General features: G+C 52.0%; 10 protein-coding genes across 10 annotated transcripts; 4 read left to right on the top strand and 6 right to left on the bottom strand.

The window, feature by feature from the left end:
• Positions 1-320: 320 nt before the first annotated feature.
• AYO20_04553 (hypothetical protein) lies at positions 321-5199 on the bottom strand (the record flags this gene model as incomplete). The annotated part of the gene is made up of 11 exons (XM_022642849.1): positions 321-2091; positions 2147-2291; positions 3136-3427; positions 3501-3539; positions 3628-3833; positions 3908-4004; positions 4093-4263; positions 4325-4533; positions 4587-4757; positions 4815-4874; positions 4941-5199. The coding sequence occupies 11 exons, from the start codon at positions 5197-5199 to the stop codon at positions 321-323; spliced, it is 3420 nt and encodes a 1139-aa protein (XP_022501151.1).
• Positions 5200-6149: 950 nt separating this feature from the next.
• Positions 6150-6797, bottom strand: AYO20_04554 (hypothetical protein; the record flags this gene model as incomplete). Its single annotated transcript, XM_022642850.1, has 1 exon — positions 6150-6797. The coding sequence occupies one exon, from the start codon at positions 6795-6797 to the stop codon at positions 6150-6152; it is 648 nt and encodes a 215-aa protein (XP_022501152.1).
• Positions 6798-8224: 1427 nt separating this feature from the next.
• On the top strand, positions 8225-8650 carry AYO20_04555 (hypothetical protein; the record flags this gene model as incomplete). The annotated part of the gene is made up of 2 exons (XM_022642851.1): positions 8225-8408; positions 8493-8650. The coding sequence occupies 2 exons, from the start codon at positions 8225-8227 to the stop codon at positions 8648-8650; spliced, it is 342 nt and encodes a 113-aa protein (XP_022501153.1).
• A 1193-nt stretch (positions 8651-9843) lies between these two features.
• Positions 9844-10710, top strand: AYO20_04556 (hypothetical protein; the record flags this gene model as incomplete). Its single annotated transcript, XM_022642852.1, has 2 exons — positions 9844-9877; positions 10061-10710. The coding sequence occupies 2 exons, from the start codon at positions 9844-9846 to the stop codon at positions 10708-10710; spliced, it is 684 nt and encodes a 227-aa protein (XP_022501154.1).
• Positions 10711-11503: 793 nt separating this feature from the next.
• On the bottom strand, positions 11504-12628 carry AYO20_04557 (hypothetical protein; the record flags this gene model as incomplete). The annotated part of the gene is made up of 1 exon (XM_022642853.1): positions 11504-12628. One exon carries the CDS (start codon positions 12626-12628, stop codon positions 11504-11506), a length of 1125 nt encoding a protein of 374 aa, XP_022501155.1.
• Positions 12629-14453: 1825 nt separating this feature from the next.
• AYO20_04558 (hypothetical protein) lies at positions 14454-15145 on the bottom strand (the record flags this gene model as incomplete). The annotated part of the gene is made up of 3 exons (XM_022642854.1): positions 14454-14723; positions 14786-14870; positions 14964-15145. The coding sequence occupies 3 exons, from the start codon at positions 15143-15145 to the stop codon at positions 14454-14456; spliced, it is 537 nt and encodes a 178-aa protein (XP_022501156.1).
• Positions 15146-16398: 1253 nt separating this feature from the next.
• AYO20_04559 (hypothetical protein) lies at positions 16399-19860 on the bottom strand (the record flags this gene model as incomplete). The annotated part of the gene is made up of 1 exon (XM_022642855.1): positions 16399-19860. The coding sequence occupies one exon, from the start codon at positions 19858-19860 to the stop codon at positions 16399-16401; it is 3462 nt and encodes a 1153-aa protein (XP_022501157.1).
• An 848-nt stretch (positions 19861-20708) lies between these two features.
• AYO20_04560 (hypothetical protein) lies at positions 20709-21911 on the top strand (the record flags this gene model as incomplete). The annotated part of the gene is made up of 3 exons (XM_022642856.1): positions 20709-20930; positions 20981-21096; positions 21158-21911. The coding sequence occupies 3 exons, from the start codon at positions 20709-20711 to the stop codon at positions 21909-21911; spliced, it is 1092 nt and encodes a 363-aa protein (XP_022501158.1).
• Positions 21912-21968: 57 nt separating this feature from the next.
• AYO20_04561 (hypothetical protein) lies at positions 21969-23042 on the bottom strand (the record flags this gene model as incomplete). Its single annotated transcript, XM_022642857.1, has 4 exons — positions 21969-22153; positions 22260-22317; positions 22414-22661; positions 22748-23042. The coding sequence occupies 4 exons, from the start codon at positions 23040-23042 to the stop codon at positions 21969-21971; spliced, it is 786 nt and encodes a 261-aa protein (XP_022501159.1).
• Positions 23043-25158: 2116 nt separating this feature from the next.
• AYO20_04562 (hypothetical protein) lies at positions 25159-26734 on the top strand (the record flags this gene model as incomplete). Its single annotated transcript, XM_022642858.1, has 3 exons — positions 25159-25629; positions 25715-26460; positions 26626-26734. The coding sequence occupies 3 exons, from the start codon at positions 25159-25161 to the stop codon at positions 26732-26734; spliced, it is 1326 nt and encodes a 441-aa protein (XP_022501160.1).
• Between the last annotated feature and the right edge of the window lie 537 nt (positions 26735-27271).

The following is a 27271-nucleotide window of genomic DNA, read 5'->3' on the forward strand; positions in this document are numbered from 1 at the left end:
GAAGGCCTGATCGACACCACCATAAGCCTTGATTCGGTGCGGACCAGCAAACGCAAGGAAAGGCTTGCAGTTGCTTGGTCAAGGCTTCGTCGTCGGGTCTCGTGCTCGATCGGTTCTGGTGCCGGCTTCCGTTCTGGTGCGAATACGAACAACTATTCCCTTGTTGTATACTTGGTGATCTTATGGTGAACCGCCCCCAACTGCCCAGTATGTTATGTCCTCGATTCCCCCTGCAGGTGCAAAGCCCAAAACGGACCAAAGGAGTTGCGACTTGCCGTAAGTCATAAACATCGTAGCAATTGGCCACTTGACGACACATTTCACCCCCAAATCTCTGCAATTTTCGTGCTCAATGCCTTCCCAACCTTCTTCCGAGGAATGGTAGACCCAAGACGATCGCTGATCATCGCATCCCGCGCATTTCCCTTTTCTTGAGCCTCGAAAGCTTCGGCCAGAGCACGCGGCGTCGGCCAGATTTTCTGTATCTCAATCGCCTTCTCCCCAGTCACGCCTCGGGTACACATCAACATCTTGAGATAGACATCTCGAAGAGTCATGCTCTCCGACTTGTCACACATGGCACTAAATACCGAGAATGTCATGCCAAACGCCCTCCCAGGAGAGTTCTTTCTGAACCGCTCCAGCAATAACGAAACAGCCTCGGCTTCGAAGCTTTGAGCAGGGATGACGTTGATGTCCTTGCTCTCGTACAGTCCCTTGAGGGTTTTGGTCATACGGGCAAGATAACGGATCGTATCGTCCAGCTTTGTTGTTTGCTTGACAAAGAAGTTGTCGACCACTTGCATACTGGCGACGGCACTTTCCAGTGCATCCCCGTATTTCTCACTTCTCTCCGAAGAGATCGAGTACTCCTCAATAAGATAAGTCACATTCTTTATCCCGGACCTGTGCAGTCGGAATTTCTGTTCGTGGAAACGTCCGTCTTTGATACTGCTGATCAGGTCGTCGAGCCTTTTGCGCTCCAGGATGTGTTCCAAAACAATTTCTACCTTGTTGTCGCCTTCGTCGCCAACACTTGCTGCCTTGAGACGATTAGTGTAGAGCGGATTTACTTCTGCGACCCACAAGACATCACCTAATGGAAGTGAGCGAATGGTTGCAGTGATACCATGTTTTTTCAGCTCTCCAGAGATGTAATCTCGATCAGTGGTTGTGCGAACTTCACGCATATCCAGTACCATTTTCACCTCGAAGCTTCCTGCTGGCAAGATGATTGTATCCTCAAGGGAGGAGTTGGAACCTGTCGGTCTTCGACCAAGTTTTCCGCCATCAGAGCGCACAAACCTCGTCTCCGGATTTGATTCAGGCATGTCGTTCTCGGAAATCGACAATACTTCCAAGTCATCAGAAGCTCGGCGAGCTGCAGCCCCGGCAAGTCGGTTGGGTTGTACTGGGGCAGCCGAAGCTGTTTGCCGCTTTTCAGACTCTGGGGTGACGGATCTTGAAGCGTTCTCGCGACGAGTTGATGTAGTTTCCCGCTGATTCTTTTTCTTCTTCGCCGCCCCAGGCCGACCGCCGGCGCTCGCTTGTATACCTTCTGCGACCTCCCATCCTTCATCGGACAAGTAATATCGTTTCGTCGGGTGGCCCTTGGTGCAGACAAGCTCTTTTGACTCCAATGTTTGCATAGACTTCCACGCCGTGAAGAATTTCGTGGGGTCACTCGGGACCGTGTAACTCGCATCGCAGTGAGGCTGTGCCAGTTCAATCAGGTCGGGTTTTGGGATGGCCTGATTGCTTTCATGGTCCAAGGTGCCGAGAGCGACTATTAAACCATAAGCACCAGACCTGTATTTTGGAACATATGGCTGAGCCTTCCGCTTCCTACGGACTGGCGAGGACTGTTCTGCTTCGTCCGGTCGGGCCTCATCTGGCGGCGAGTCTTCTGATGTCCTGTTCCTCCGGCCTTTCTTGCTTGGCATAACCAGCCCATTCCGCTCGCAATGCTGTTTGAGCTTCTCCGTAAGTCGGTCGCATAGTTTAGGGCCTAGGCCGTTCAGTTGTTGGGCTTCGGAGGGGTGGCTGAAAGCCAGGGGGCACGCTTTGATGGATTGATATGCTTTTTTGTAACTGGGATTGTCAGTACAACATACACACGAGATATGGGAAGAGAGGGTAGGAATACACAGTGTAGCCTTTACTGTTGCGTTCTTTTGCTTCATCCATCCATTCCTTCAGCCAGCCCGCCAGCAGCGGGTTTGCACAGTCTTCAGCCATCTTACCCGGGGCGAAAACCACAGCGCAGAAGTCAATCAGACATGCTGCACACCCTTGTGGATACACAGTAGCGACATTAGTGTCCGCCCAGCATTGCGTTGTTGTGTTGGATCGATTCGACTGGCGCAATTGAAGCCGCAGTGGCAACGAGGAGATGCAACAAACGAGTTTCCCCGCGATCGCGTCCCGAGGCTTCTAAACGCGCCATCATGTGATTGTCTAGGGGTCCACCAGGGCTACTTCCTCTTTTCTCCCTTCTACTCTCTAACATGAACTTGACGCCCTTCGTGGCCCTTTAATGAGAGCATAGATCCTTCCAAATATCAAGCCTTGCAATATACTAGTGCTGTATACGCCTGAGAGTCGATCTCTCCCAGCAGAATCTGCACTTCTGGGTCTCGATTGGGCCAGCAACTCTACGCTGCTTCGTGTCCCTCTGGCTTGAAGTCCTTCCATTACTCTCGAAACAGCCAACACCGTATCATAGCCGAGTGAAGGCCTTTCCAGGAGATGTCAAAACACCGACAGCTAAGATCCCCCAGCCAACAGTCTCGGAACACGGTTACATTCTGGGGTTGATTTCTATTCTGTATCTCCTTTGGTGTTCACACAACGGTATTGTGATGGCGTGCTTATTTATAATGGTGTGTCATTCCCGATTCTAAAACAGGTGTTTGATGGTTTTCACATCGATTCCGCAGAGCAGCAGCTGCCGCTGACTTGAACATTGACAACGCAATATTGATAGAAGATGTCGATAGTAAACCGACCCACCAACTCAGAGTTCTCTCCCTGGACGCAGTGTGAACGACACCGTGGGCCCAAACTTCCTGACATCTGGCCCCTACTGTCAATGTCTCTCCAGAGATCAAATGCTCGGGCTGATTTCCCACTTACTGAAATGATCCAGAAGCTCAAAGTTTTTCTGCAATTCTTCCGGCCGCTCGGGGTGCATGTCGAAGAGATAAACCAGCCTCGCAATGGTGATGTAGAGTTCCTGATACGCCATCTTGATGCCGGGACACTTTCGCGGGCCCATGGAAAACGCCCAATAGCAATCTTTTGCTGTAGCGGTGTCTTCGTTTGTACTCCCGTCACTCGTGAGGTATCGCTCTGGTCGGAACATGTCTGGTTCGGGAAAGTACTTTTCGTTGTACGCAAGGGCCCACCAGCCGACGCCGACGTCAATCTACACGTATAGATAGACACAGAGTCAATTTCTGCTTCACACGGCGACCATGAGAGTCACTACTACTACTTACACCTTCTGGGATGAACTCTCCATTCACGGTTTCTCCGCCCTGTCGGTGAACCACTGTTAGTCGACCCTCAAAGGGCGACAGACTGACGCGCAACCAGGACGCAATAACATCCAGTCTCTTTTCTCACCTTCAAGGCCGCCCTGGGAAGTAAGCCAGGACCTGGGGGTGCCATGCGCAGCGCCTCGTCCACACAAGCTCGGAGGTAAGAACAGCGAGCCAGCTTCGCGCCGGATCTGATCTCATCGACGCTGTCGAACTTGGCGTCGAGTTCTTGACGCAGCCTCTCCATACACTGGGGGTATTTGAGCAGGTAGAAAAGGGTGGCGGCCAGACCTGCGTGGAACAATTGTACCTAGTCAGACCACGTGCCACGGGTGTAAGGTTGTATCAAGTCTTGCCTGTAGAACTAGTGTCGCTCCCGCCGACGACCAGCAAGACGCCCTCGGAGAAGAGGAACTCGATCGGCAACGGCTTGCCCGTGTCTGCATCTTTGGCGTTGAGCAGCTTTGTTTCTGGGCGTTAGTTCAAGGACTATTCTGAAATGGAACGACCGATGCTTGATAGCTTTCATGAGGGAAGGGGAGGAACATACATAATGGAAAAAGTCCTTGCGTCGTCCTGCAGCGGCGGCGTCGGCTTCGGCTGCGATTCTGTTCTGCACGACACCAGCCACGTAGGCGATAAATTTGGTGCGGGTACGCAGGAGTCGCGGAAAGAGGACGTTGATCAAACCACTCCTGTAGATCCAGGGTGCGATGCCTCCCTAGACCGAGAATGAGCAAAATGGCCTCCAAAAAAGAAAAAAGCAGTCAGACGAATCTTACCAAGAGAGTGGAAAACACCATGGAATCGATCAAGTCCAACACATAGCGCAAGGAGGGGTTCGTCAACATGTCGAAGCTCTTCCCAAAGACGACTTCGCCCATGATGTCGTAGGCCAGGTAATTCAACCACAGCGACATGTCTTTGGCCTTTTCTGTCTCGGGGTTGATCAGCTGTTTACACAGGATCTGGATCTTTTCAATCATGAATTCTGCGGGAAAATCAGTCGCCATGTCTTTCAGCGAAGGGGGTAGTCGCCCCAACCTTCAGCATCTCTCAAAGCAGACTCTGAGAAGCCCTGTGACAGGATCCTTCTCTTCTTCATGGCGTTCTCTGTCAGGGGCTCGCTGAATGTATTTCGTGCGTCCGGGTGGCCAGAGGCGCCGACGGTCGTGGCGTCTGCTTTCCGAAAATTGCGTTTGAATCCGTAGATATCTGCACGGGTTCAACTTATTATAGTTTCCCAGGGTGATGACAGTGTTTAAATCTCACCTCGAAAGGCTTGGGGATCGTTAAAGGCCAAAGCATTCGGGCTGTACCGAACCACGGGGCCTGCAGGCATCAGACAAAGTCAGAAAGTCGGCAAGTTTCGTTAGGCTCAGCCTCTGGGGTTTGTACCATATTTCTGATGCAAATGATGGATATGGAGATGTCTGCGCTCCCCGACACCAATGTAGAAATCATACAGGGAAGTGACTTTCATGTACCACGGCCCGGGGTAGCGTGCGAGTGGGTGGAAGTAGAGCCGGTAAATACATGTGGTCAGGAAAGTGAGAGCGACAACTGCCAGCCCGACCAGAGCGACATCGGCTGGCCTTGTGGCTTGCACACATGCCCTGAGTTTGACGACGAGTTGATGGACCTGTGAGGATGCCATGAGTAATTTGTGCGAAGATTGCACCGGGATCTGATTGATTCTGTACACCCCCGGGGTATTTCCTACTATTTGTGAGGAACGACGACCGCATTGGCATGATGAAGCGCGTCTCGAGTCTCAGAAGCAATAGGACAATAACCCGAGGTTGAATACAGCAATCGATCATCCCGAACAAGCACAACTCTTCTCGGAGGCATGATGCGGATATCCTAACGAAGATGGCCTGCTGCACGATTGGCGCGATGTGGTGCTGACATGGATATATCTGACAGTGCAAAGTCTGGGGAAACAAGGCTTGTCCATCTGGGCATCAGCGTGATGGGGAAGCGCCAGGCTAGAGAGCCTCCCATGGGAACCATCTTGTTGATAAGCCAAAGCTCACTGGACGATAATAGATGCGGCGTTTATGCTGTGGATGTTTCTGGGTGGTTGTTTCCAGCCAGTCCCCCGCATGGCCAAGGTCTTCCAAGCCATTGGATTTCATAGAAATGGAACACAGGTTCAATACATACCTCGGCAATGTCGCCTGTGTTGTTCGCCCAGTCTGGTTCACGCACAGAGTAGACATCATGTAGAACTCCTTGCTCGTGAAAGGGGGTGTGTAATCTGGGAAAAAATGCCTGCTCCGTTGGTACACGATGGTACATATGTATATGACCGTCGCCAAAGAGATCTCTCCATAACAAGGAGTCTACCTTTCCTCGCCTGGCAGGGAACCCACTCTCACAAAAGGACCAAGTAGTGTAGGTACCAGCGATAAATATCATGGTGAAGTTAGTTGACCCATGAATCAACCAAACCAAGTGTTGAGTTGCGCTTGAGTCCATCCCACGCTGAGATATATGGAACAACCGGAGAGTGTGAACCGAGAGCGTGAAATCGGCTCTCATGAAAACGCACATTGGATATAGGCAGCGCCAGGCGAAGTAGAAGGGGTCTTCTTCCATCCGTCACAACAGACCTCTGGCCATCTTCCACATGACCCAAGGACAGTCCCTCTCCGCGATGGGCGTCCAGTCCTCGATGTCCTTGCTCGTGTCCACCAGCACGAGCTTCGCGCCCATGGCCAATGTGCCACCGCAACAATCGAAGAGACTGCCCAACTCAAAGCCGAGCTGCAACTCGATCAGGCCGATTTTCTTCTGCACCTCGCTCTGTGGCACGTCGCCGTAGAAGAGGCTCAGGTGCGGACGAAATTCGGTCTGCGCCCAGTTCTGCGCGTCGGCTTCACTGAGCAAGACACCCTGCCGTCGACACGCCGCGGCGAGTTTGAGCAGGTTGGCATCTCTTGCGGCGCGGATGGTCACCTTCTTAAAGAATGGCTCGCCCGCTTCGAGCTGCTCGAGCTCCACGTGCACCTCGTCCGACTCCTTTTTGAACTCGGGCAGGCTGAGTCCATCGAGCCACTCTTGGGGAGATGAATCCCCGTAGGTTCTTGACGAGTCAATGTCCGAGGTGATGGTCACATGCGGGATAAAATTGCGCTTGGGCGCGTGGGGGAAGTTCGATGGGAGGGTACTCCCGATCAGTTCTTTTAGGGACTTGTTGAAGGGTTCATCGTCCTTGCGGGCGATGAGCCATAGGGACGAGCCGGGCATGGGATGTTGCCTTGGAGAGTCTGTTTCCAAAAGTCCGTCGATTTTGAGAAGTCAGTCGCGTCGGTTGAAGAGTGGATAGACCCGTTTGCTCTTTGCGAACTGTTTAAGTTCTCCGTCTTGGGTCCAAGTCTGGCCGTTAATAATAGTCGGATAGAAAGTTTTCTCCTCTTGCGATCTATTGACTCCCCTTGCTCCTTTGGCCCGATGAGCCACTAGCGCCGCCTGCTCTCCACAAAAGAGTGATACAAGGCGGGGGGGCCATATCTCCCGGAGGTTATATCCTGTATTGTTTGTTGGTTAACAAACACCGCTGCGCAACCCAGGCCTGGGGAGTATTTCCCCACGACTCCCATGTTCAAGTCCCAGACATCTAGACCAAAATTGAGCGAATACATATGCATCGTCTGTTGCGCCTTGCTTTTCTAGCCATTCACCAACTGCATGTATAAAGGCTGAGTCACTTTGTCACGGTGGACACGAGTACCTCTCATCGCCTCAGCAAGTGAAAAAGTAGTACACAAGCTTTCCAGTCTTTCAACCCTTCTGTGGTTGAACCGCATCTCGACATTGAGGTCATCACCCTGCGAAGAAGATGGTTACCTGAGTAAGAATCTGCCCATGCTGGACAAAGCTAACATCATGCCATTACCTTGTTGTGCTTATCCAGGAGTAGGCAGAGTTTACCTTCTCCCCTGCACGATATTTGAGCAGGTGGTAGGCATTCACAAGTATGTAATTGCCTGGGCGGGACACACCTCCGCAGCCATTGCCCCTGGCGATGCACATGTCCAGATCTCGATATTGGTTCTAGTAAAGTGTATCGACTTTTCTGGGACCTGGTTGCCAGATCGTCAAGGCGAGGGGCCCCAGGGACATCCGAAGTCTTGACGTCGACGACTTTGCTTGGTTCCGGAGCTGGTATGATATGATTGGGTACCGATTGACAGCCTCGTGTCTTGCGCCTTGCCTCTCTCCCTTGGTCTCCATGGTCTCCGCCAGCACACCTGGAGTTGAGATCGTACCTGAATTGAATTGCTGCGTATCAACCCCCAATAGAATCATCACGATTGGTTTCGTCAGATCCTCATCTTCCTAGCTTCCCTAGCTCATTCTTTCGTCACCGTTCCCAACACAGCTGATAGTGACATGGGTTCATGACCTCACGACTTTGTCGATAGACTACTGGACGTAAGCGTAGGGAGCGTGAAATGTCCTGGGGTCATGACGACAAGGACATGACCAAAATGAAGATGATATCGTGAGACTGATGTCGTGAAGGGGCCTTCAATGACACCTCCAGAAGCATATAAACCCAGATCAAAGATCCGCGACAACCTCAATTTTCTGACCCCGGTACTTGACTGCACAGAACCACTTTGTCTCTACATTTGAACCAACAACGACAAATCCACTCGATAAATCGCGATATGTCGGCTCCAGGAGACGAATACCAGCCCACCGGCGAGGGCCTCGAAAGCGGCACCACTGCTGACACGACGCAAAACGACTACAAGTCGCGCACGGGCCAGAGCCACATTCCAGTACAGACCGACGACGCTGCAATTGAAGATCCCATTGACGCCAAAACGGCTGACTCTGATGAGCAACTGGGTAAGTACCTCTGTTACTGGTATTTCATTTGGAACCAGTGTCTGTGAGCGAGGTATAGAAACAGAAGCTGATTCTAGTGCACAGCTCGTGATGACGCCGATGCAATCGACGAAAGCAACATCATTGACGAGCGTACACGTGGAGCGGCGAAGCCGGGCCAATACCGTGAGCCTGGTGACGAAGAAGGTCTTCCAGGTCCAGAGGATGGTACTAGCCAAGTTCGTGGAGGGCCCAACCCATAGACGAGTTTACAGGCATGTGTGAGTTGTAGCAGGGACCTGTGGCGGAGGGGTAACAATTAAGCGGTGGGAATATGATTGGAATCTACTATCAAAGATGTCTCGGTGTTGGTGGACTTTTTATCCAAGGTGTATCTATCGGAAATTATGAGATTAAAATTGAGGTTTGGTTTTTTCGGTGAAGTTTCAGGGATGTATCTGGTGAGCATGTAAGCAGATACTGCAAGTTGGCAGTCACGACTCAGATGTCGGTATGTGCTATACCGACTGTGGACGAGAAACAGTTTTCCAATCTTTTGTGATTTGCACTTACTTTTCTCATCAAAGGTTGCGCCCTGTTGAGCACAATCACATGTAAGTTTGTATTATCTGCAGCATTGATTATTGTGCTCAATATATGGTGATATATCACTCACATCATGACAATCAACTATCGCACCCAAAGCAAAATGGTTGTCTGGGGTGCATCCCTACTCGTCACAGTTATCCAGGTGGGATTCAATACACCAGAGTTCAAGCAGGACCTGGAGCAGCATGGGGCGGATCTCAGATGCAAATTGATTTCCTCCGTGCATTCCAAGCTAAAACAAGCCACTGTCAGTACTGACGTGCAACGGATGTCGCTGCTGGTGAACCGAAATGGAAGCCTCCGGCTGAGGGTTTGCGGTCCTGGGCGTCTAGTTTGGCGCATGCAGGTGTTGGCTAGGAGATTGCCTCCTTGAAACAAGACACAACCAGTTCTCCTCCCGCCTACTCCGGGTACGGGCTGCTGTAGCTCCTCTAAAAATGGGCTTGAGGGGGGGAGGCTGGGGGAGATCAGAGTCACCATGAAGGGGGCCTCACTAGGCTCACTCGCTTAACCATCCCAGCAGCCCAGCAGCGCAGGCAGCCCGCAAAAAACCAAGTCAAACCAAGCTCTTCACCCGCAGCCAAAGCCAAACCACTGGCTCTGCCATGGGCGCTGATGGGCCGTGTCGCAGGCAATAATGCGTCCTGCTCCCCCCCTCGAGCTGACCCAGACACCTCCTCTTTCGTTGAACTTGTTTATTTCTCTCTCACTCCTCCATCCCCTGTGTTCATCTCTAAACACCTGGCATTCTGGTCGCAAAGCTTTGGCGATCAATTTACCCTCGTTTCTTTGCATTCTAGCACGTTCCCCATTGAGTTGCTCCAATCGTCATTTCGCTGACGTCACCATGCCTGGCGAAGAGCCTGAGAAAGGAGACAAAGGTACGAATAACCTGAACCATGGTCCATCAGCCTAAAGCCCGAGCAACTGCGCATGGGCAAGGCCATGGTCGCTTACGGCGCGCGACCTCCTGGGCTTCTGCGCAATTTGAAACCCCCCAAAAATGATCTCCTTGCACTCTGCCTCTGATGGCCGGACAAGGCGCTGACTATATCTTGTCGCAGTTACATGGAACTGGGGCGGAGGCCAGCCTGGAGGTACCGTGGCCGAGAAGAAGACCGAAGGCGAAGTTGCCATCACCTCCAAGCGCGGCAACAAGGTCAAGAAGAACGCCGAGCCAAACAATCCTGCCGTCCGCGTCGAGCGGTCTGGCCAAGACGTGGTCAAGAAAGCCTCCGAGCTCAACGTCGAGGAGAAAGCCAATGGCGACGCTGGCGCCGCCGATGCCGACGACAAAAAGGAGGAATCTAAGGAGGATGGCGAGGCCCAGAACGGCGAGAAGAGGAAGCACGATGACGTAGACAAGGACGAGAATGAAGGAGAAGACAACAAGCAAGACAAAGCGGAACCCCTCGAAGAGAACGCCGAGGGCAAGACGGTCAAAGCCAAGGAGCCCGCGGCTAAGAAGCAAAAGAAGGAGCCCGCGAAGAATAAGAAGGGAGCTGCGGCCCCGAAGAAGGCCGAGGAGAAGGAAGAGGAAGAAGAGGAGGAACCAGAGAAGAAGAAAGAAGAACCAAAGCCAGCAGAAGATACTAAGAAGAAGGCCGGTCGGCCCAAGAAGGCTGAGGGTGCGCCATCCAAGCAGAAGAAACAGCCGACTCCTCGCGCCGCAGATGGGATCGGGTCTCGCACCAGGAGCCAGCAGAAGGCTTGAACAGACAGAGAACAGGATGTTTGCACAAGCGAGCCAGCGAGTGAGTACCACAAGACTGGTGAAAGTCTATGAATGAATGGATCTGGAGGGCCGACATGCGGGTAGGACGGATACGCTGCCAGCAGGAGAGGACTTGACTTGGGATAGTGGTCTGGTACGAGCAAGGATTAATGAGAGATGTCTTTACTGTGTTGTGGGTGCCGCCTATATATATATCGAGGATATTAGGGGGTTTGGTTCCAAACAAGCAGGGATGAGCTGATGCTGATGAAGTGGACGGGACGGCCAGGGAGGTTGAAGGTAGGAGGTTAGTTGTTTATTGTATATTACATACCGAGTGAGTGAGTGAGTGAGGACTTTTGTCCACTCAAGTCAATCAGTCAGTCGAAGTCTATCATTTTTTTTTTTTTGGAGGGCAACAAGCCTGCTTGGATGGACAACTTAGTAACGAGAGAAGAAGCATTGGATTTGGTCGTAACATACCTTATTTTTTCTCCCTACGCTTGGACCTTTTCCCCCTCTCTTTGTGTGTAGTTGTGTTGTGTACAGGCCTCAAAACAGAAAAGTGTCCACAAAGTACAGTAGCAGGTAGGTAAGTAGGTAAGTAGGTAGATAGGTATGTCTTATCGATCTAACCTAAATGCCATGCTCTTCTCTTCCCTATCTAGAGCCCTGTATATCCAGATCCATATCTATATCTATACAAAATGTAATATACATCCAATTCTAGAAATCTATCTCATTTCAAGAATGCCAAAAAAAAATTGGAAAGAAAGGTGGCGGTTTTTTTTTTTCACCTGCCACCGGTGACGGCACAGGTACATTTCTCCGGGTCGCCGCCGAGGCGCTCAATCTTGGCCATGCGCTCCTTGTGGTAGTGGTCCTCGTCCTTGCCGGCGTAGAGGACGTCCTTGCGCCAGACGGCGCGGACGTGGTGGCACAGGACGAAAAAGTACAGGAAGACCATGAGGACGGTCATGACGGAGCCGACCCACGTGATGGCGTCGCTGCGCAGGGTCTTACCGATGTTGATGGTGGCGAGGGTGAAGCCGACGTTGGGGAAGACAAAGGCCCACCAGTTCAGGTGGAAGCGGAACGTGCGGTAGACGGCCAGGCAGCTGACCACGCTGATGGCCCAGAACCACAGCGACAGGCTCCAGACGAAGACGGCCGTCATCAGCGCCAGGATCCGCACCACCTGCGCCGTGATGTCGTCCGGCCCAAAGTAGTCGTACCCGCGCGGCCAGTGGTCCGCGAGTCCGATGATGGCCAGCGCCGTGAAGCTCGGTGGACCGACAGCGATAAACATCCCCGGGCGCGACTCTGGCGAGGGAAATCCGTAGTTGATCATCCGTCGGACGTAGCTGGCGTACATGCCCATGGAGATGAGCATGCCCAGGCCTTGAGCCGTCAGCCCCGCGAAGAGCATCGGCATGGCGGCGGCGCGAGGCTGGAATTCGATGCCCGACGCGGCTATGGTGCCGCTAAGCATAAAGGGAAACATGGGTAGATCCCAAGCGGGGGTCATGTCTTGGATCTTTAGTCGAGGGTTGGTGAAGAGCATGCAATACAGTCCGACGGCAGCAATGAATGTGCAGGCGAAATACAGCCAGAAAAGAACGCGGAAGGTCACCACCAGCCAAAGGCCGGTGTGCTCGATGCCGTACAGAGCCATGCCGGCAATGATGCCAGCAAGCGAGAGGAAGGACGTGCCAAAGAAGAGAGACTCGGTCGGATGAACCAGGCTCGCTTTGAGAGTTCCGGGCCATCGAATAAACCGGTATGTGATGGCCGAGGCGATGAGCGTGAAGATCAACAGGTCGCAGATGTAGACGACTTTGCCAATGGTCTCGAGGCCCGTGAAGGTGTGTGGTTGATTCTTCGGGGACAGCAGTATCGCTAAACCGCCTGTGGCCATTGGGAATGTGAACCATGCCTGGCAGATGAAGCTCGTCAGTTATCTAGTGCCCTATTGTTGTTGGTGATATTCATGGTGACCAAGCCCTACCCAGGTCAGATGCCTCAGACGGTGGGAGCTGCTCTCGACAAAGGGCGGCGGCTCCTTCATCGTTTCTGATTGTTCTGATTGTTCGGATGAATCCATCATAGTGTCGACAATAGTAGTTGAAGGGCGCTGTCGTCAACAAGGTCGTGGGTGTCCATCTCGATAAGTAGCAGACTGCGCCCAGCGTGTCAAGGTCTCATGTGAAGAGAGGAGCCCTGCAAAATAGCTCGGGTCGCAAGATGTTTCAGCCAAAGTCCTTGGGACAAGGTCTGATGGGTCGACAGCACAATAAGGAGGAGTTAGGATGACACATGGATGAATGCTGTGTTATCTTGTGGTTGAGCTAAGATTTTCGGAACGTGGCACCCGCTGGAGACTCTGGTTGTTAGACAAACGCGTGATGATATGACGGATTGCGGGTGGCATGATGGTATATTGTCAAGCTGCGCCATACAGGTATTTACAGCTGTAGCATTTTTCCTGGGATAGGGGAAGTGTCAACATTGCCATGAGGAGCCCACATGGATGAAAGAAAAGATTCATGCGAAATTTAGCGTTGAGGATACTATGGTACCAGCAAATCCCCCAATGGACCAGTGACATTGACTGTGAATCGCTAGGCTGGTCTTAGGTTGGCGAAGTGACTTGTACGAGTTCGTTTCCTCTCAATACAAGCGCCATGACGGTCATTGTTGGTCAATCCTTCAGGCGACTCGGCGAAACCCTGCTATTTATCCTTGTCTGATCGATACCACAGCCTTGCATCGAGCCACAGCCCGGGAGAAATCGGTTGAGTGCGTGTCTCCTGAAGCGACCCAAGTGGCTTGCGCACTGCCAGTTGCGTGCTGGTCTCGTCACTGAAACAAGCCACCGTACTTCGCCAACGCCATTCACCGCCAGACCAGCGCCCCCAAAAAGAAACTCATGCGGCCTTGTGCCTTCGCAACAGATGTCCCTGCGAAATCATCACAATCCCTAGCTCCCGGCCCGACGTCCGAACATCCGCTTCCATCTCGATACCTTCTGAACCTGGGTTCTCTGCTTCCAAGAGTCTAACGATCTGTCGTCCCGGTCGTCGTTCACCAACGTGTCTCTGCTCGGCCGGTGCATATCCTTCTGTCGATTGCCTCTTCTCTTCCTCAAGACGTTGTATTCATGTCGTTGCGGTCGAGACTCTCCACGTGCAGGCTTGTGGTGGCTGAATGCGGAATTCCAGGTCATGATAATCAAAAACAATACTGTGCACGCTCTGATAAGGGTCTTTTCGTGATTGGTGGAGTATATCTTTGTTTACTCAGGTCAAGGTCCAAGTGTACATGTTTTCAATGGGTGTTCTCATCAGCAAAGAGCTGAACAACCCTCTGGGCATTGTCCATTGTGTCCTTGTCTATATACCAACATAAGGACTGCTTCAATGCAAGCTCAGCTGCGGGATGACGGCAGAGACGCCAGTGAAAACACATGATTACTGTTTGGCGGCCTGAATACCATGTCAGATATTGTACTCAATGACGACTACAGCGACAGGGCCAGGTTTCTTGATTGGTAAAGACACCCTGTATCACTCTGGACTTGTGCATATCTGGCTGGTTCCGATCCATCTGCCGATCCAACTCGGCGCTTTCACTCCAGGTGCTGACCTCGTCTCCGGACTACAACACGCGTCACTTCCGCAACCTCCGCGTCAGCACCACAAATCCCTCTGGTGGCTCTCTCTCGTCCTGTTCTAGAATCAGAATCAGGACGACGTGACTGTCGTGCCAATACTCTGCGCCGCATGCACCGCCACATCAATATCCTGATCCACGGTGCCTCCACTCACGCCGACGGCGCCAATGAAGTACCCATCAGGGTCAAATATCGGTTGACCCCCACCAAAGACGACTGTGCCACCGTTGGTTTCCTGGATGCCCCAGAGATCGCCACCTGGCTCGCTGCGGTTCTGCAGGGCGTTGTTGGGGATGCCGTTGTACAGCACCACGGTTTTGGCCTTTTTCTGGGAAATGTCCTGGTTGACAGTTCCATAAGCAATGGCCCTTATCACATGTGGTGTGGGTGTGCATGACTTACGATGCTTCCCAGGAAGGAATTATCCATATGGACAAAAGCCACAAGCCATGACGACGGATCGAGCACAGCAATGTTCTGCGGTACGCTTTGTGCCAATGTCTCAGTCAAGGAAAACAAAAGGTCTGCACGCGACTGTTCGCCCTTCGGGTCGGGGTGAACGATCGCCAACAGCACTTACCCTATGGCCTCAGCCCGCTGAATACCTGCATTGATGACCTGCAAGGCTTGGGTGTGATTGATATAGTGGCGCTGCGAAGGCGTCGAACCCCAGCCGTTTGTGGCGGTGCGGTTGACTTGTTGGGACATGGCGGCCGGTACGATCGAGGTGAGGGAGGTGAGAACAACAGACGAGATCTTCATGGCGGCTTTTTGTTGTATTCTTCTTTTTCTCCCCCTTAGGTCCCCCCTTCCCCGCGTTCCGTAACGAGATGCTGGAGATATTATTACTCCCGGTAGTTCCCCTTGGACGACCGATTGGGCCACGACAGGGGGGTTATCCAACGAGGGAAAGAGGAGAAATGCTGACCGGGTGCGTAGCGGAGGTAGCCCTGCTTGCTTGCTGTACAGAGAGGGGAGAAGGAGTGGTAAATGAGGCGAATACCCTGCTCGACCGTCTGTTTAACCTACATACAGTATGTATCTACTCACCAGCATCTTCTTCCGCATTTAGAGTATCCATATACACATAGCTATCATCCCGGCCATCGAATCGAGGGGTATCTAACCTAGATAGATATGACATTTATGCCTTTCCCATCTTCTTCTCCCCTCCTCTGTCCCTCTCTCCCAGTGACAATGAATGGTAAACTTGTTTTAGAAACATCATGATTCGAAATTTGCATCAAGGTTTCGCATCAAAGTCCTTTGAACAGAAGACTCCCACTTTTAACACATCCGCAAGGCCGGAGAAAAGCCTAGATTTGTGCACGCGGCACGTGCGAGGAGAGGGCAACAAGGAATTCTCGCAAAAAGAGGGGAAAATTGCCATGGTGTCGTCGTGCGTGGCATCGGTGGCATCACTAGCTACTAGCTACTAGTTGACGTTGTCCTTTGTCCCGCGTGCATGCATGCATGCATGTATGGCTTGTCATCTTGTAAACCTTGGAATTTTTGCGGGGAGAATGGTACGGACAGGAGAGGGGTGATGCGGTCCCGATCTTTCACTTCCAAGGACAGCATGAAGGCGGAGAAAATGTGCGGTTTGTTAGGCCCCTCGCCAGACCTCCCCTAGAATTTGGTTCCCACAGTATCTCACTTCCCTCAATGTAATGATCACCTTTACAAGCCTGTTCTCGTCTATCCATGTCATGTTACATGCCTTGGTTACCTGGCTCACTAGGTATTATCGTTTGTCTGGCGAAGAGATAGACAAGGACCCCCTATCCTCCCAGCCTTGTTGATGCCAAGCATCAATCATCTCTTCCAGTTCCGTCATGCTCACTCCAACACATTCACGAGTGCTACAACGCCGTGGTAAGTTGAAGAGGGTGACTGGGACCATCTCCCTTGAAAGTATTATACATGGTAGACATGTGAGATATATTGTACAACGGGAGATCGTAGACTCTTAAATTACACTTCACGAACCTCCGCTCCATATAAGATTCTTAACCCTAGGTATGTTGAACGGAGGTCGCAAACTTCCGCACCTTGAAGTTCGGCAATGGCGCCGGCTCAAGCTGTGTGCCTTCATCTTGAGTCTCGCCCTTCTCCATTTCGTCCACCGCAGGTTTTGTCACATTGTGAGACGCCTCTCTCGGGGCTGGTGCCTGGGCCGGTCGTTGAGACCCAGGACGTCTAGATACAAAGACTCCCTTGGTAAAGTGCTTGCCAACACCCAGTTTGTACTTCTCACGTGTTATTCTGTGTGCTGCTCGGCGATGCTTCGTAGCAATTTTCAATTTCCTCGGCACGACTTCGGAAAGCCGGAATTCTGTTTCGATATCCTCACGCGCCAGGCTAAACGCTCCGTAGAACTGCTCCGCCCATCTGAGGACTGCATCGAGGTCCGTATGACCTCTTTTGCGCTCTTTTCTGGCCTGTATTTCAGACAAAGCTCCTCTGACAAGGATTTGCAAGGTGCGCATGTTGGGAACGACAATTGGATTTAGCTGCGTTGGATCCACGCCCGTATCCGACATCTCGATAGGAATGTCGGTGTCTCCGCTCCCTGTGCCTGACTCGCTGGAGTATTGGTTGCTCTCCCAACCTGACTCATTGCTTGATAATGCGGCATCAATGTTGAGCGAGGCGGGAGAAACAACAGCAACTTGAATTCCTGCATGCTGTGTGGCATTGGAGATCGAAAGCGGCTCGACCGTGCTCATCATCGAGCTAGAATTGTCGTCGACATGTTCGCCGACGTGGATCAAATCATTCGGCGCATCACTCAGGCTCTCATCGAAGTATTCATCATAGTCGTTGTCTCTGGCGTGGTCCTCATATGCAAGGTCTTGGCCATCGACCACAAGCGACGAAGTCGCACAGTCCCTCGGATCTTTGCAGAACAAGTGCCACATATTGCGCCCTTCCAGTACACCTTTGGTCTCAACGATTGCACCAAACACAACATTGAACGTATCTGTGAGAAGGTTTGGCTCGTTGCTGACAGGAAATCTTGATTTGAACCGAGTGGCAGTGTCTGTAAGCTCGCTGTCTGTCACATTTTCCAAAAGGCGTAAGAGGTATCCTACTTGTTGTCGAAAGGTTTTCTTTTGGTCGATCCTGAAGCTCGCTGGTGGGGAGTCGTAAGTGCCGTCGAGAATATTACAAAGCAGCACGAGAGCCTGGGAAAGATCGGACTCAGCCTCTTCTTGTTGCATGGCCACCGGATCGACTTCCAAGTTTAGAATCTTAGCTGCGAGACTCGCGACAATCTTGGGGCTATAGCCACCACCTTCAGCACGTCGTAGATCTCGAAGGTCGAGAACGGCATTTGTCCAGTCGCACGCATTAATATGATACACCACCAAAGCTCTCAAGACGCTCACGGTCAATTTTCTGTCCGATCGTCTGCTGATATTGTAGACATGTCTGGCCAGAAGAGGGTCGTTCTTGGCCGATGCATAGCGGACTATGGCGGCCATAACAGACGGCTTCCCCCAGGTGGAAGAAGGCAAGAGAGCCCCGTCAACGTCTTCTGAGAAGAGGAGCCAGTCTCCCAAGCCAAACAGCTTCGCATTCGTCACCAGATCAAGGAATGGAGGTAATTTGTGGGTAGGAAGCTGTCCATAGGTGTTGAGGAATTCGCTGCGACCTTTGCCATGTCTGGAAGTAAAGAAGCCATCGCCTGGACTTAGTGAAAGTGACAAAAATTCTCCAATGGCCTCAAGCTTGTTACCGTCAACCATCTTCTGAATTTCTGTGAAGGTGTCGACAGCCTTTCGGACGAGATTCGCTTCAACGCAGGCCTGCAGAGCTTGGTGGAGGATCCCGGCATGCAGCTCGGAGCGGTCCAGAATGGACTCGAAGTCAAGCGCAGGGCTCTGCCGGTGGTTCTGGTCCACATTATGCAGGTCTCGAAGCACAGAGATAGTAGATGCCAACTTTCGGAGAGAATCGACTTTGTTTATGTCATATAAATTTTCCGTCTGAAGAAGACGAACAGCCACATAGTCGAAATACGCAGGCGCAAGACCATGCGGACCCGCAAAAGATATCAGGTCTTTGATATCGTCTTGGATTTTCATGACAGACGCTTTGTCGTTTGTAAGAGACCCATCGAGGGTGTTTATCAGGCAGTCAGCAACGGCCAAAACAACTTCAGTGCTGATGAATTTTCGGGGAGTGTCGCCTTGAAGTTCTTCCCCGTAATAGCCTCCCGCTTCACGCTGCAGTTTTCCTCTATGGATCTGTTGGTCCCAGTCTGTTGAAGGCACTTGATTATCAGGCCAGTGAATGGCTTGCCAAGGAGCCGTTGTATCTGTCTGCAATGACTGGATGATTCGAGCTCCCGTTGCCGCCAATCCAGCCTCAACGCAGCACCAGAGGATGAACTCCAGCCACACCTCTGGTCCAAGCTCTCGCTTCCTTGACCGCAAGGGGCCAGGTGGTGGCTCTCGAAAGATATTCCATTGACTGCTTTCCGATTTACCAGAACGTGCCGTAACCTCGACCCGATGGGAAAGCCAAACAGCATCTGACAGCGTTGACAGGATTCTCGAGTGCAGTAGATGAAGGATGGGCGATTGTTGCATTGTCGTCGTGCCCTGTGGGAGGCTGTAAGTGTAGATAGTCGCTGGAACGAGCCCCAGCTTGTGAATGAGCGCCAAAATCTGATGCACAGTGTCCATGATCTGTTTTCCTTCCTCTGAGGGTGTCTTGGTAGAGGCCAAGACCAGGTCGGCCAGAAGAGACCAGGTGAACTCCATCGTAATCCCCTGGCTTTTCTCTGAGAAAGAGCACTCAAGGGACTGCTGAGAAGTAGCCAGCGGTCGTCGGCTAACGTGCAACGTACGCTCTAGCTCAATGGGAGCACCATCCAGCTTTTCAAACGAGCCAGCCGGCCAGTCTATGTTGGATGGCAGTTCATCTTTGAAAGGCTCATTAGCTGCTAGGGCTACGTCCTTCAGCAAGATCTCGACGAGGTGAACAACGGCTTTATGTCGGCGTTGACTGAGCACCATGAAGCCCAGAATGTCCACATCGCTCTGATCCCGAGCCACAGTAAGAGTTCGAAGCACATCCTCAACATTCACTTCTGGTGGGATGATTGTTGGAGATGCAAGATCTTCTGGCCAACTCAAGTGCGGCGGAAGGAATCTCTCCATCTCGGCCACCCAGTCCTCGGGACTTCTTTGCGATGATATCGCCGTATCGATGTTGTTTTTCCGCACATCCTTGCTCTTCTTTGCCCTGTTGACCTGAGCTGTAGTGGATAGAGGTCGGAATGGGTGGCGCAAGGCATCTTGACGTCGGGTTCGGAGGGAGGAGGTGTATGACAGTGCCTTTCGCGTCGTAGGTTTCGGAGTGACGAACTTTGGACTCGATCCAGCTTTGAAGAACGACAGACGCGGAGTAATTGGATGGCTACACAACCGACTTCTGGATGGAAGCTGCTCAAACCATCTGAGCATGACCCGAAGACCGGAGTGAATGGGAAGACATGTGAGGAAGCGCTAACACTGGGTGCAGCGAAGGAAAAGAGCCATATATGAGCCACGTGAAAGATAGTCGGATGGCATGGAGGGAGAATATTCAATGATGCCGACACTTTTTTCAGTCGCGCGAAGAAGGATTTGGATAACTTGTCGGGTCAAGTTTTCGATTGGTTGGCGTCTCTGCGAGTGGAAATAATCTCGTCTGACAAGCAATTATGAACACCGCCCAATAATATTCCCTCTAATTAGGCACGGTAGGGTGCGCTGACGCCGACGCCTTTTAGTCAGACAGAACTCGCTGCCTCGAGGCTCCCACAACTTCTCGCCTCTGAACATGTCAGTTTCATTCCATAAATATGGACCAATCCAGCTGTGATGGGGTTGAAAAAGAAGTGCAGCGAGAAGTCAGCAGACTTGACATTTATCAACATATCCAATCCTGATGACTCTAGACGAAGAAGCACCCAAAAGGTCGTTCGGCACCATGTCATGGCTCGCGTTGGAGAGTCGCGAAAAAAGCCTCCAAGATCCATTACTTTCGCCGTGAGGCTTCCTCCAGCTGAGCTCGGCAGCGGTGCCATTGAGGACGACGCGGAGATATGTACTCACGGGGCACATCAAGACCAGCACTGCTACGAGAATGTAGCTTATTCTCTTCATCCCTATGCTTTATTCCCCGTGGAAACAGACGGTAGAGCCCGCCAATTGATCCACTTCAGTACGCCTCTTCCCCCGATCTATCTGAGTTAGTCCTCTTGTTTATTGGATTAGTGCAAAGCGAGGGTGATTACCTCTATCGACCATTCCGGAATGAGTGGTTCGCGATGGCTGTTATCGACCGTACCGCATTCTACCTCTCCTTGGCGAACGCAGCGCTGTTCTTCCATCAAATGACTGAACGCAAAGGTTGTGAGTACGGTGACTTTGAAGAGTCCTCGAAGTATCTCAGCCTGTGTCTCAATGGGGTTGCTCAAAGGCTTGAAAGGGAATCCCATCAGATCAGTGACGGTGTCATAACTACAGTCTTGGGATTTCTCTGTCACGATGTCGGTTCCTTGGACTTCGAATCAAGCTCTGGCGCTAATTGTTTCGATAGTCCAATGTCGGCAGATGGGACCGATACGGTGTCCATATGCAGGGTCTCAATAACATTATCCAAGTTCGTGGCGGCTTTCACACCCTGAACAGTACCATTGTCATGTTCACCTGTTGGTATGGTCAAACCGCAAGAGCAAAAAGATGACTGAAGTGCGCTTTAACTGACCCCCTACAGGTTTGATATTCTTGGCGCCTCTGTTTTTGACCGCAAGCCGCTCTTCCCGGTTGCCTTTGGGTTGTCCTCTGCGAGCGCCCAAGACAACGTATTGTCTCCATCTGTGACGGATCTCCTCATGCGGATTCGTGACTCCTCCGAGGGACTTTTCGACATGGCGACCGCACTTGAGAAGACTGCACATCTGACAATGTTTGTGAATAATAATGGAGGAAATCCTCTGTTTTGGAAGGACGGCGCCACAGCAGCAAGCCGAATCACACCTGTTCTCCATTTACTTCTATCATTACGACGGTTCACTGATCCGGCTTCATCTGGCCATACCCTGCCGAAGTTAGTGCTTCAGGAGATGGTCAGACTCGCCTTGCTCATCGTGGTGGCCAGCGTGAAACAGGCCTTTGCACTCACAGCTGATGAGCTCGCCGGACTACTACAGCGATTCTCGGCCTTCGTTCCCATGGCATCTCGTATCGACACTTACTTTCCGGAACTCAGCTTTTGGGCTATCATCATGGTCGCTACATTGCAGCCAGACCAATCTGATCTACTGCATGCGAGGGCTACTGTCAATGTGATGAGAGCCATGGGAGTCAAAAGTGGCAAGGCCGCCATTGAAATTGCGCAAAGTTTCATCTGGATTGATAAATTGATGGAGATGAGTGTCGCAAAAGTCATTTTCGAGATTGATGATGCTTTGTGTTGCTCCGAAGCAGACCAGGAAGACTACCCAGGATCTCAGCACACTTGCCGGTGAACTCCACCGACCTCGCTCAATTTTCGAGGTTGCTCAAACTTGTCCAAGCGTCAAGTCCTATCCACCCGTGATTCCACCACTCGCTGAGATGAACTGGCCCGTGATCCATCGACTCTTTTCCGAGGCAAGAAGCAGCACCGCATCGGCGATATCGTCAACGGTCCCCATTCTCTCTTCGGCCCTTGTCATGGGTATGAGAGAGTTGTGCACTGCGTCGGCCACCGGGCCTTTAGGCAGACCATCTGTGTCGCCCCGAAAAAGTTAGTGTCTGACAAGAACAATCCAGGCACGAACTCCAACCAAGCCGGATCCGGAAGAATGAACAATTTGTTGCCAGAAGCTACTTACCTGTTGGAACAGGTCCGGGCGCTACTGTGTTGATGGTGATTCCATATCCACGTCCGAGCTGAAATGATACACGTTAACCGTTGTCCAAGATGTTTGCGAAGCGACAGCAATATTGGGAAAGCCATCAATTGCAGTCGGCGATGGTCATACACACCTCCATGGCCATAGCATAAGACAGCGCATCCCCCGCTGCTTTGGATGCACTATACAACGGAATCGGCGACACGCCCAGCTTCGAAGCAATGGAGCCAATGTTGATGATGCGACCCCCTCGAGGCATGACGGGAACCACCGCTTGCGTCATATACAGCGAGGCGAAGGTGTTGATTGCAAACGTCTTTTCCACTTCCTCTTTTGTCGCTTCCAGGACTTTGACGAGAGGGCCTCCACCTGCATTGTTCACTGCGAGCCATGATGCGTTCCCACGTCAGCCCTCGAAGAGATGTGCAGGAAGGAATGAGAAGAGGGAACCCGAAAGTGCCACGCACCCAGGATGTCGACTTTGCCCGACTGGAAAGCCTTGAGCGATGCCTCGACGAGTTTTTTGGCACCCTCTTGGGTCGACACGTCCGCCTGCACAACCGTGGCCCTGCCTCCAGCATTTTCAATCTTCTGAGCCACCTCAGCAGCGCGGGCCGCAGATGTGTCGGAGACGTAATTGATAACTACCGAGGCACCGTTGCGCGCCAGGGTGGAAGCAATGCCTGCACCGATACCGTTTTCTTTGCCTGATCCGGTAATGATGGCTACTTTGCCAGTCAAGGAGAGCGTGTCTGGCGACATGACGATGAGATACAAGCTAAGAGGCCGATGATGACTCTGGATAGGAAAGGGCGAAGATTGCTTCTGTCTAGAGGAGAGAGATTTGAACCAAAGGCTTGGGGAGCAGATGGTAACTGTTGCAGGCCACAGCCCATTTTTATAGACGACGTTTCCTGGACTCGGCCCATTGTGTTCCACCGAAAGCCACTACTTCGTCCGAAGCCAAAGGACCGTGTCTCAAGTTTATGCCCCGTTGAATCCAGCATGAAGGCTGCCGTCGGTGAGATATGGCCTCTCTTGTTGTCGCTTCCTGACTAGATAGAAGGCCATGGTGGGGACTCGTTTCTGAGGCTGATCGACCTAGACCGGAAACGGAATAAAGAAATCCCTGCCCTGCATAGAGAGATCCCCATCTTCTTCTGCATTCCTATTGGCGTGTTTTCCATGGGAATCTTTCCAACCCTTGAAAGAGTCATGAAACAGGTCAGTGAGGGAAGAAACTTGTCGTCCGCTTCATCGGCGGAGGAGCTGAGAGACTCCCAATCTCATCCTGGAAGATGACCGGTCGTATTCAAGGTCGAATCCGAGCATGGGGGCAAATTCGGGCAAGATCAAGAAAAGTATTCCTTCCCAGCAAAGAAAAGGCCCGGATACATGGGGTCAAAGGGTTGGCCCGAGTTCTACGCTACACAAGTGAATGTCGGGCACTTTGGCACTGTCATACTTTGAGCGAGGCCGGATTTTTCGGCTCGCAGTATTTCAGACTCGAAGAGCGGTTCTTTCGTGAATTGTTCTCCAGTCGCAATACTCGCCCGTAGTACGGTGGAGCAGGTAACTCTACACTGGAAGGAGTAGCCAAAGCTTGTCGCTCTAGAACCTCCATCGTCGCCATCTTGGTCTCAACATCTTTACGCCGCTCGACGTGGTCATGCTGGAGGCTTGGTGCATCATGGCGGATCCTTTATTCGTCGTGAAGGCCCCTAGATGACGAAAACGCCGGAATGATTGAAGAGTAGGGACTTGAAGCCTTCGCATGCCCATTCGGGGGTTTTTAGACACACTCTCACCTGTCAAAGCTACAAAGGCACAGACCAGACAATCGAGCGCACGAGAGTTGCTCACTGGAAACATCTTGTATGCGATGTCCAGGGGCTCCCGATAGCAATCAGCACGATATCTATTGTATAGGGGAAGGAGGGGGGGAATTGTCAGGCATGCTCAAGCAAACCCTTGACCAGCGAGATGTATCCCCGGTGGCTATGTCGAACAGCCGCCATGTGGTAGATGCAGCCACCAATTGCAGCCGAAGCTCCAAACCCGGACGCAGGAGACCCTTGCTGTGGTTGTGTAGCTTTATATACGTCCCGACATGGTGTTGATTGATATCTCGCTCTTGCAGGGACACTCTTGGCCAGAATCACGAGATCCGGATGATCATGCACCTCGCATCGCTGTCAGCTGCGTTGGAATTCGATTCGAGGTCATCGTCCCTGAAATTAAGGATCGCGAACCCCTCTTTGTGACAGGAACTCTGCATGGGACGGTAAAGAACAAGTATGTACAGTAGTAGTATAGGCGGTCCCCAGTCAGCATCTTTGAGTGGCTCAGTAAGCAACCCAGGCACCCAGGGTGGCAAAGGGAGCCATGGCAATGTTCGAATCAAGCAACAAGTGACAGAGGAGTGAAGCGAGTCTGGACGCCCATTTGATGAGCCGTTTAGGACATTGAAGGGGATTCAAGCCACGTTCTTGGCCTGATGAGTCGTTGACTTCTTGGTGGTGGTGATTGATGTTGGTGGCTGTGGTGGTGGTTGTGGTGGTTGTTGTTTTGTCTCGCGAATGGGGAAGCTGAACAGCCCAGAAACATTTGCGGCGGCGTCACAACCAACTTCAGTTTTTTTTTGGCATTTATTATTTAATTTCAACCCCCGTGACGTAGGAAGGGGCCAAACAGGGCCAATATTTCGAGTTCGTGTATCCATGCATCTTAATCCCCCTTGTCCTTGTCATCATTAATCGTCCCCGGCGGGCAATGGAAGGATACATCGGCGCGACAGCCACTCGAAGCTACCAATAACACCCGGACTTCCGACAAAACACCTACACCTACACCTGGCTACACCTCCAACTTCACCACAATGCCCCCTCGCAACAGGCATTTCCGCACGCGAGAGCCATTCCGGCATGACAATAGACTGACACTGCAACGCGCCGAGGGTCCCTTTGGTTTCCTTAATCCTACCCGGGCACATTTCAACCATTCCGGAGCTCTCTCCAAGAAGACGACCGAGGACGTTGAGACTTCGCAGGAAAACGTGCATGATGAAGTCGAACATGAAACCCACCAGGGCAATGCCCGTTCCGACGTCCCCGCAAAAAACATCAGATTTCTATGGCGATCGCGAGACAACCGAAAAGGTCGGCACCCTTTGCTCGTGCAAAGGCCCAAGCCTGGAGAAGAGGCATATTTTGTCACCCCGAGACGAACGTCGGATCCAAGAGAGGTCCTCAAAAACATTGTCAAAACTTTTACGTACTATCCAGTCTGGGATATCTCGTGGCTCGTCGCTTTCATCTTCACCTGGGGGAGTGTCGTCTGGGTTATGAATGTACGCTTGGCCCCTAGAGATGTCCAAGGGGTTCGAGCCGCGCACTGAACTAACTAACGCTAACCGCTTTGTGCTGGCCATCTAGGGATTCTTTGTCTGGCTTCCGGTTGTGGCCCCCTCGACTGAATTTGACGGCGAAATTTACTACGGGGGAGGTGTCACAGCATTCATCGGGGCCATCCTCTTCTTCGAAGTGGGCTCTGTCCTTTTGATATTTGAGGCAATCAATGCCAACAACACTGGCTGTTTCGGCTGGGCGGTTGAGCAGCTGTTAGACGACGACGGGCCGCAGAAACATGGGGCAGCAAGACTCCGAGTCGTGGCCAATCGTCACCGCTGTCTTCATCATCACCAAAATCGGCGCAATATGGTCGGGAAGCCGTCGAAACTGGCCGTCGGCGACGCGCAGTCACCTGACAAGGGCGGCAAAAAGGCCTGGCAGTGGTTCCCGTCGTGGCACGATCTGCGGACGCATTACTTTCACGAGCTGGGTTTCCTTGCCGGCTCTGCCCAACTCTTTGGCGCCACCGTCTTTGGCATCTCTGGCATTACCGCCTTGCCCGGCATCATCAATCACTTGACGCCCCAGTGGCGGCTCAATGCGGCATACTGGATTCCACAGGTGATTGGCGGCAGTGGCTTCATCGTCAGCAGCACGCTGTACATGCTCGAGACGCAGCAGAAGTGGTACAAACCGGCGCCGCACCTGCTGGGGTGGCACATTGCGTTTTGGAACCTCGTGGGAGCGTTTGGCTTCACGCTTTGTGGATGTTTGGGTATGGCGTATAAAAACTCTGGGGCGCAGTACGAGGCTGGATTGGCCACCTTTTGGTACGTTCTTTCTGCCCTCTCTGTCCCGGTGCCCACAACCGAGCGAGACGATCTTTCGTCACATTCTCCTGCGATGAGAAATCAAGTCATAAGTGCATGCATTGATCCTTTTGCTTCTTTCGAGAATTCTGTAACGCTGACTCTCGAACCTTGATTCGTCAATAGGGGCTCCTGGGCTTTCTTGATTGGCAGCTACCTCCAGCTCTACGAAAGTCTCAACAAGAACCCCGTGGAAGAGGTGTCGACCGAGCAAGACTTTGCGAGGAGGCAATGAACTGACTCTTTCCAGTGCTATCTTGGGTTCCGGAGGAAAATATACTGTGTTTAGTTTCTTTTTGCTTCTTTTGACTCACATCTGCGGTGCGAAAGTTGCCATAATCCTACGGTGTCATCTCTATCCTACTAATTCGGGAGGGGAAAATAAAAATCGGGGTTGGTAGTTTCCCCAAAACAAAAATCAAAAGGGCGTTTCTTCTCAGTGCTCATTGGGCGCCGTAGGTTTTTGGTCCTAGACTCCATGATATGGATTTGAATCTGGGAATCCTAGATCGAGCTCGGATCTCAAACTGCGATGGTACCCGAAGAGGATGCCTCGACGTCTTACACGGATCGGGGACAGTCCGTGTATATATAAGGTGTATGCGTCGTACCCAGTGCGGATTCATTTTACTAGTTGTGTGGTATATGTGGTAGGTAGGACCATACAATGGGTACGACGGATGTCAAGATGATGGCGGATGGTGGGTTAGTGAGTGAGCAAGTCGGGGTCAGTCGGAGCGAAGTCGGCCGCTGCTGGTGGCGCGCCCTTAAT

The sequence above is a fragment of the Fonsecaea nubica genome (assembly GCF_001646965.1).
Source record: "Fonsecaea nubica strain CBS 269.64 chromosome Unknown Scaff24, whole genome shotgun sequence".
NCBI lineage: Eukaryota > Fungi > Ascomycota > Eurotiomycetes > Chaetothyriales > Herpotrichiellaceae > Fonsecaea > Fonsecaea nubica.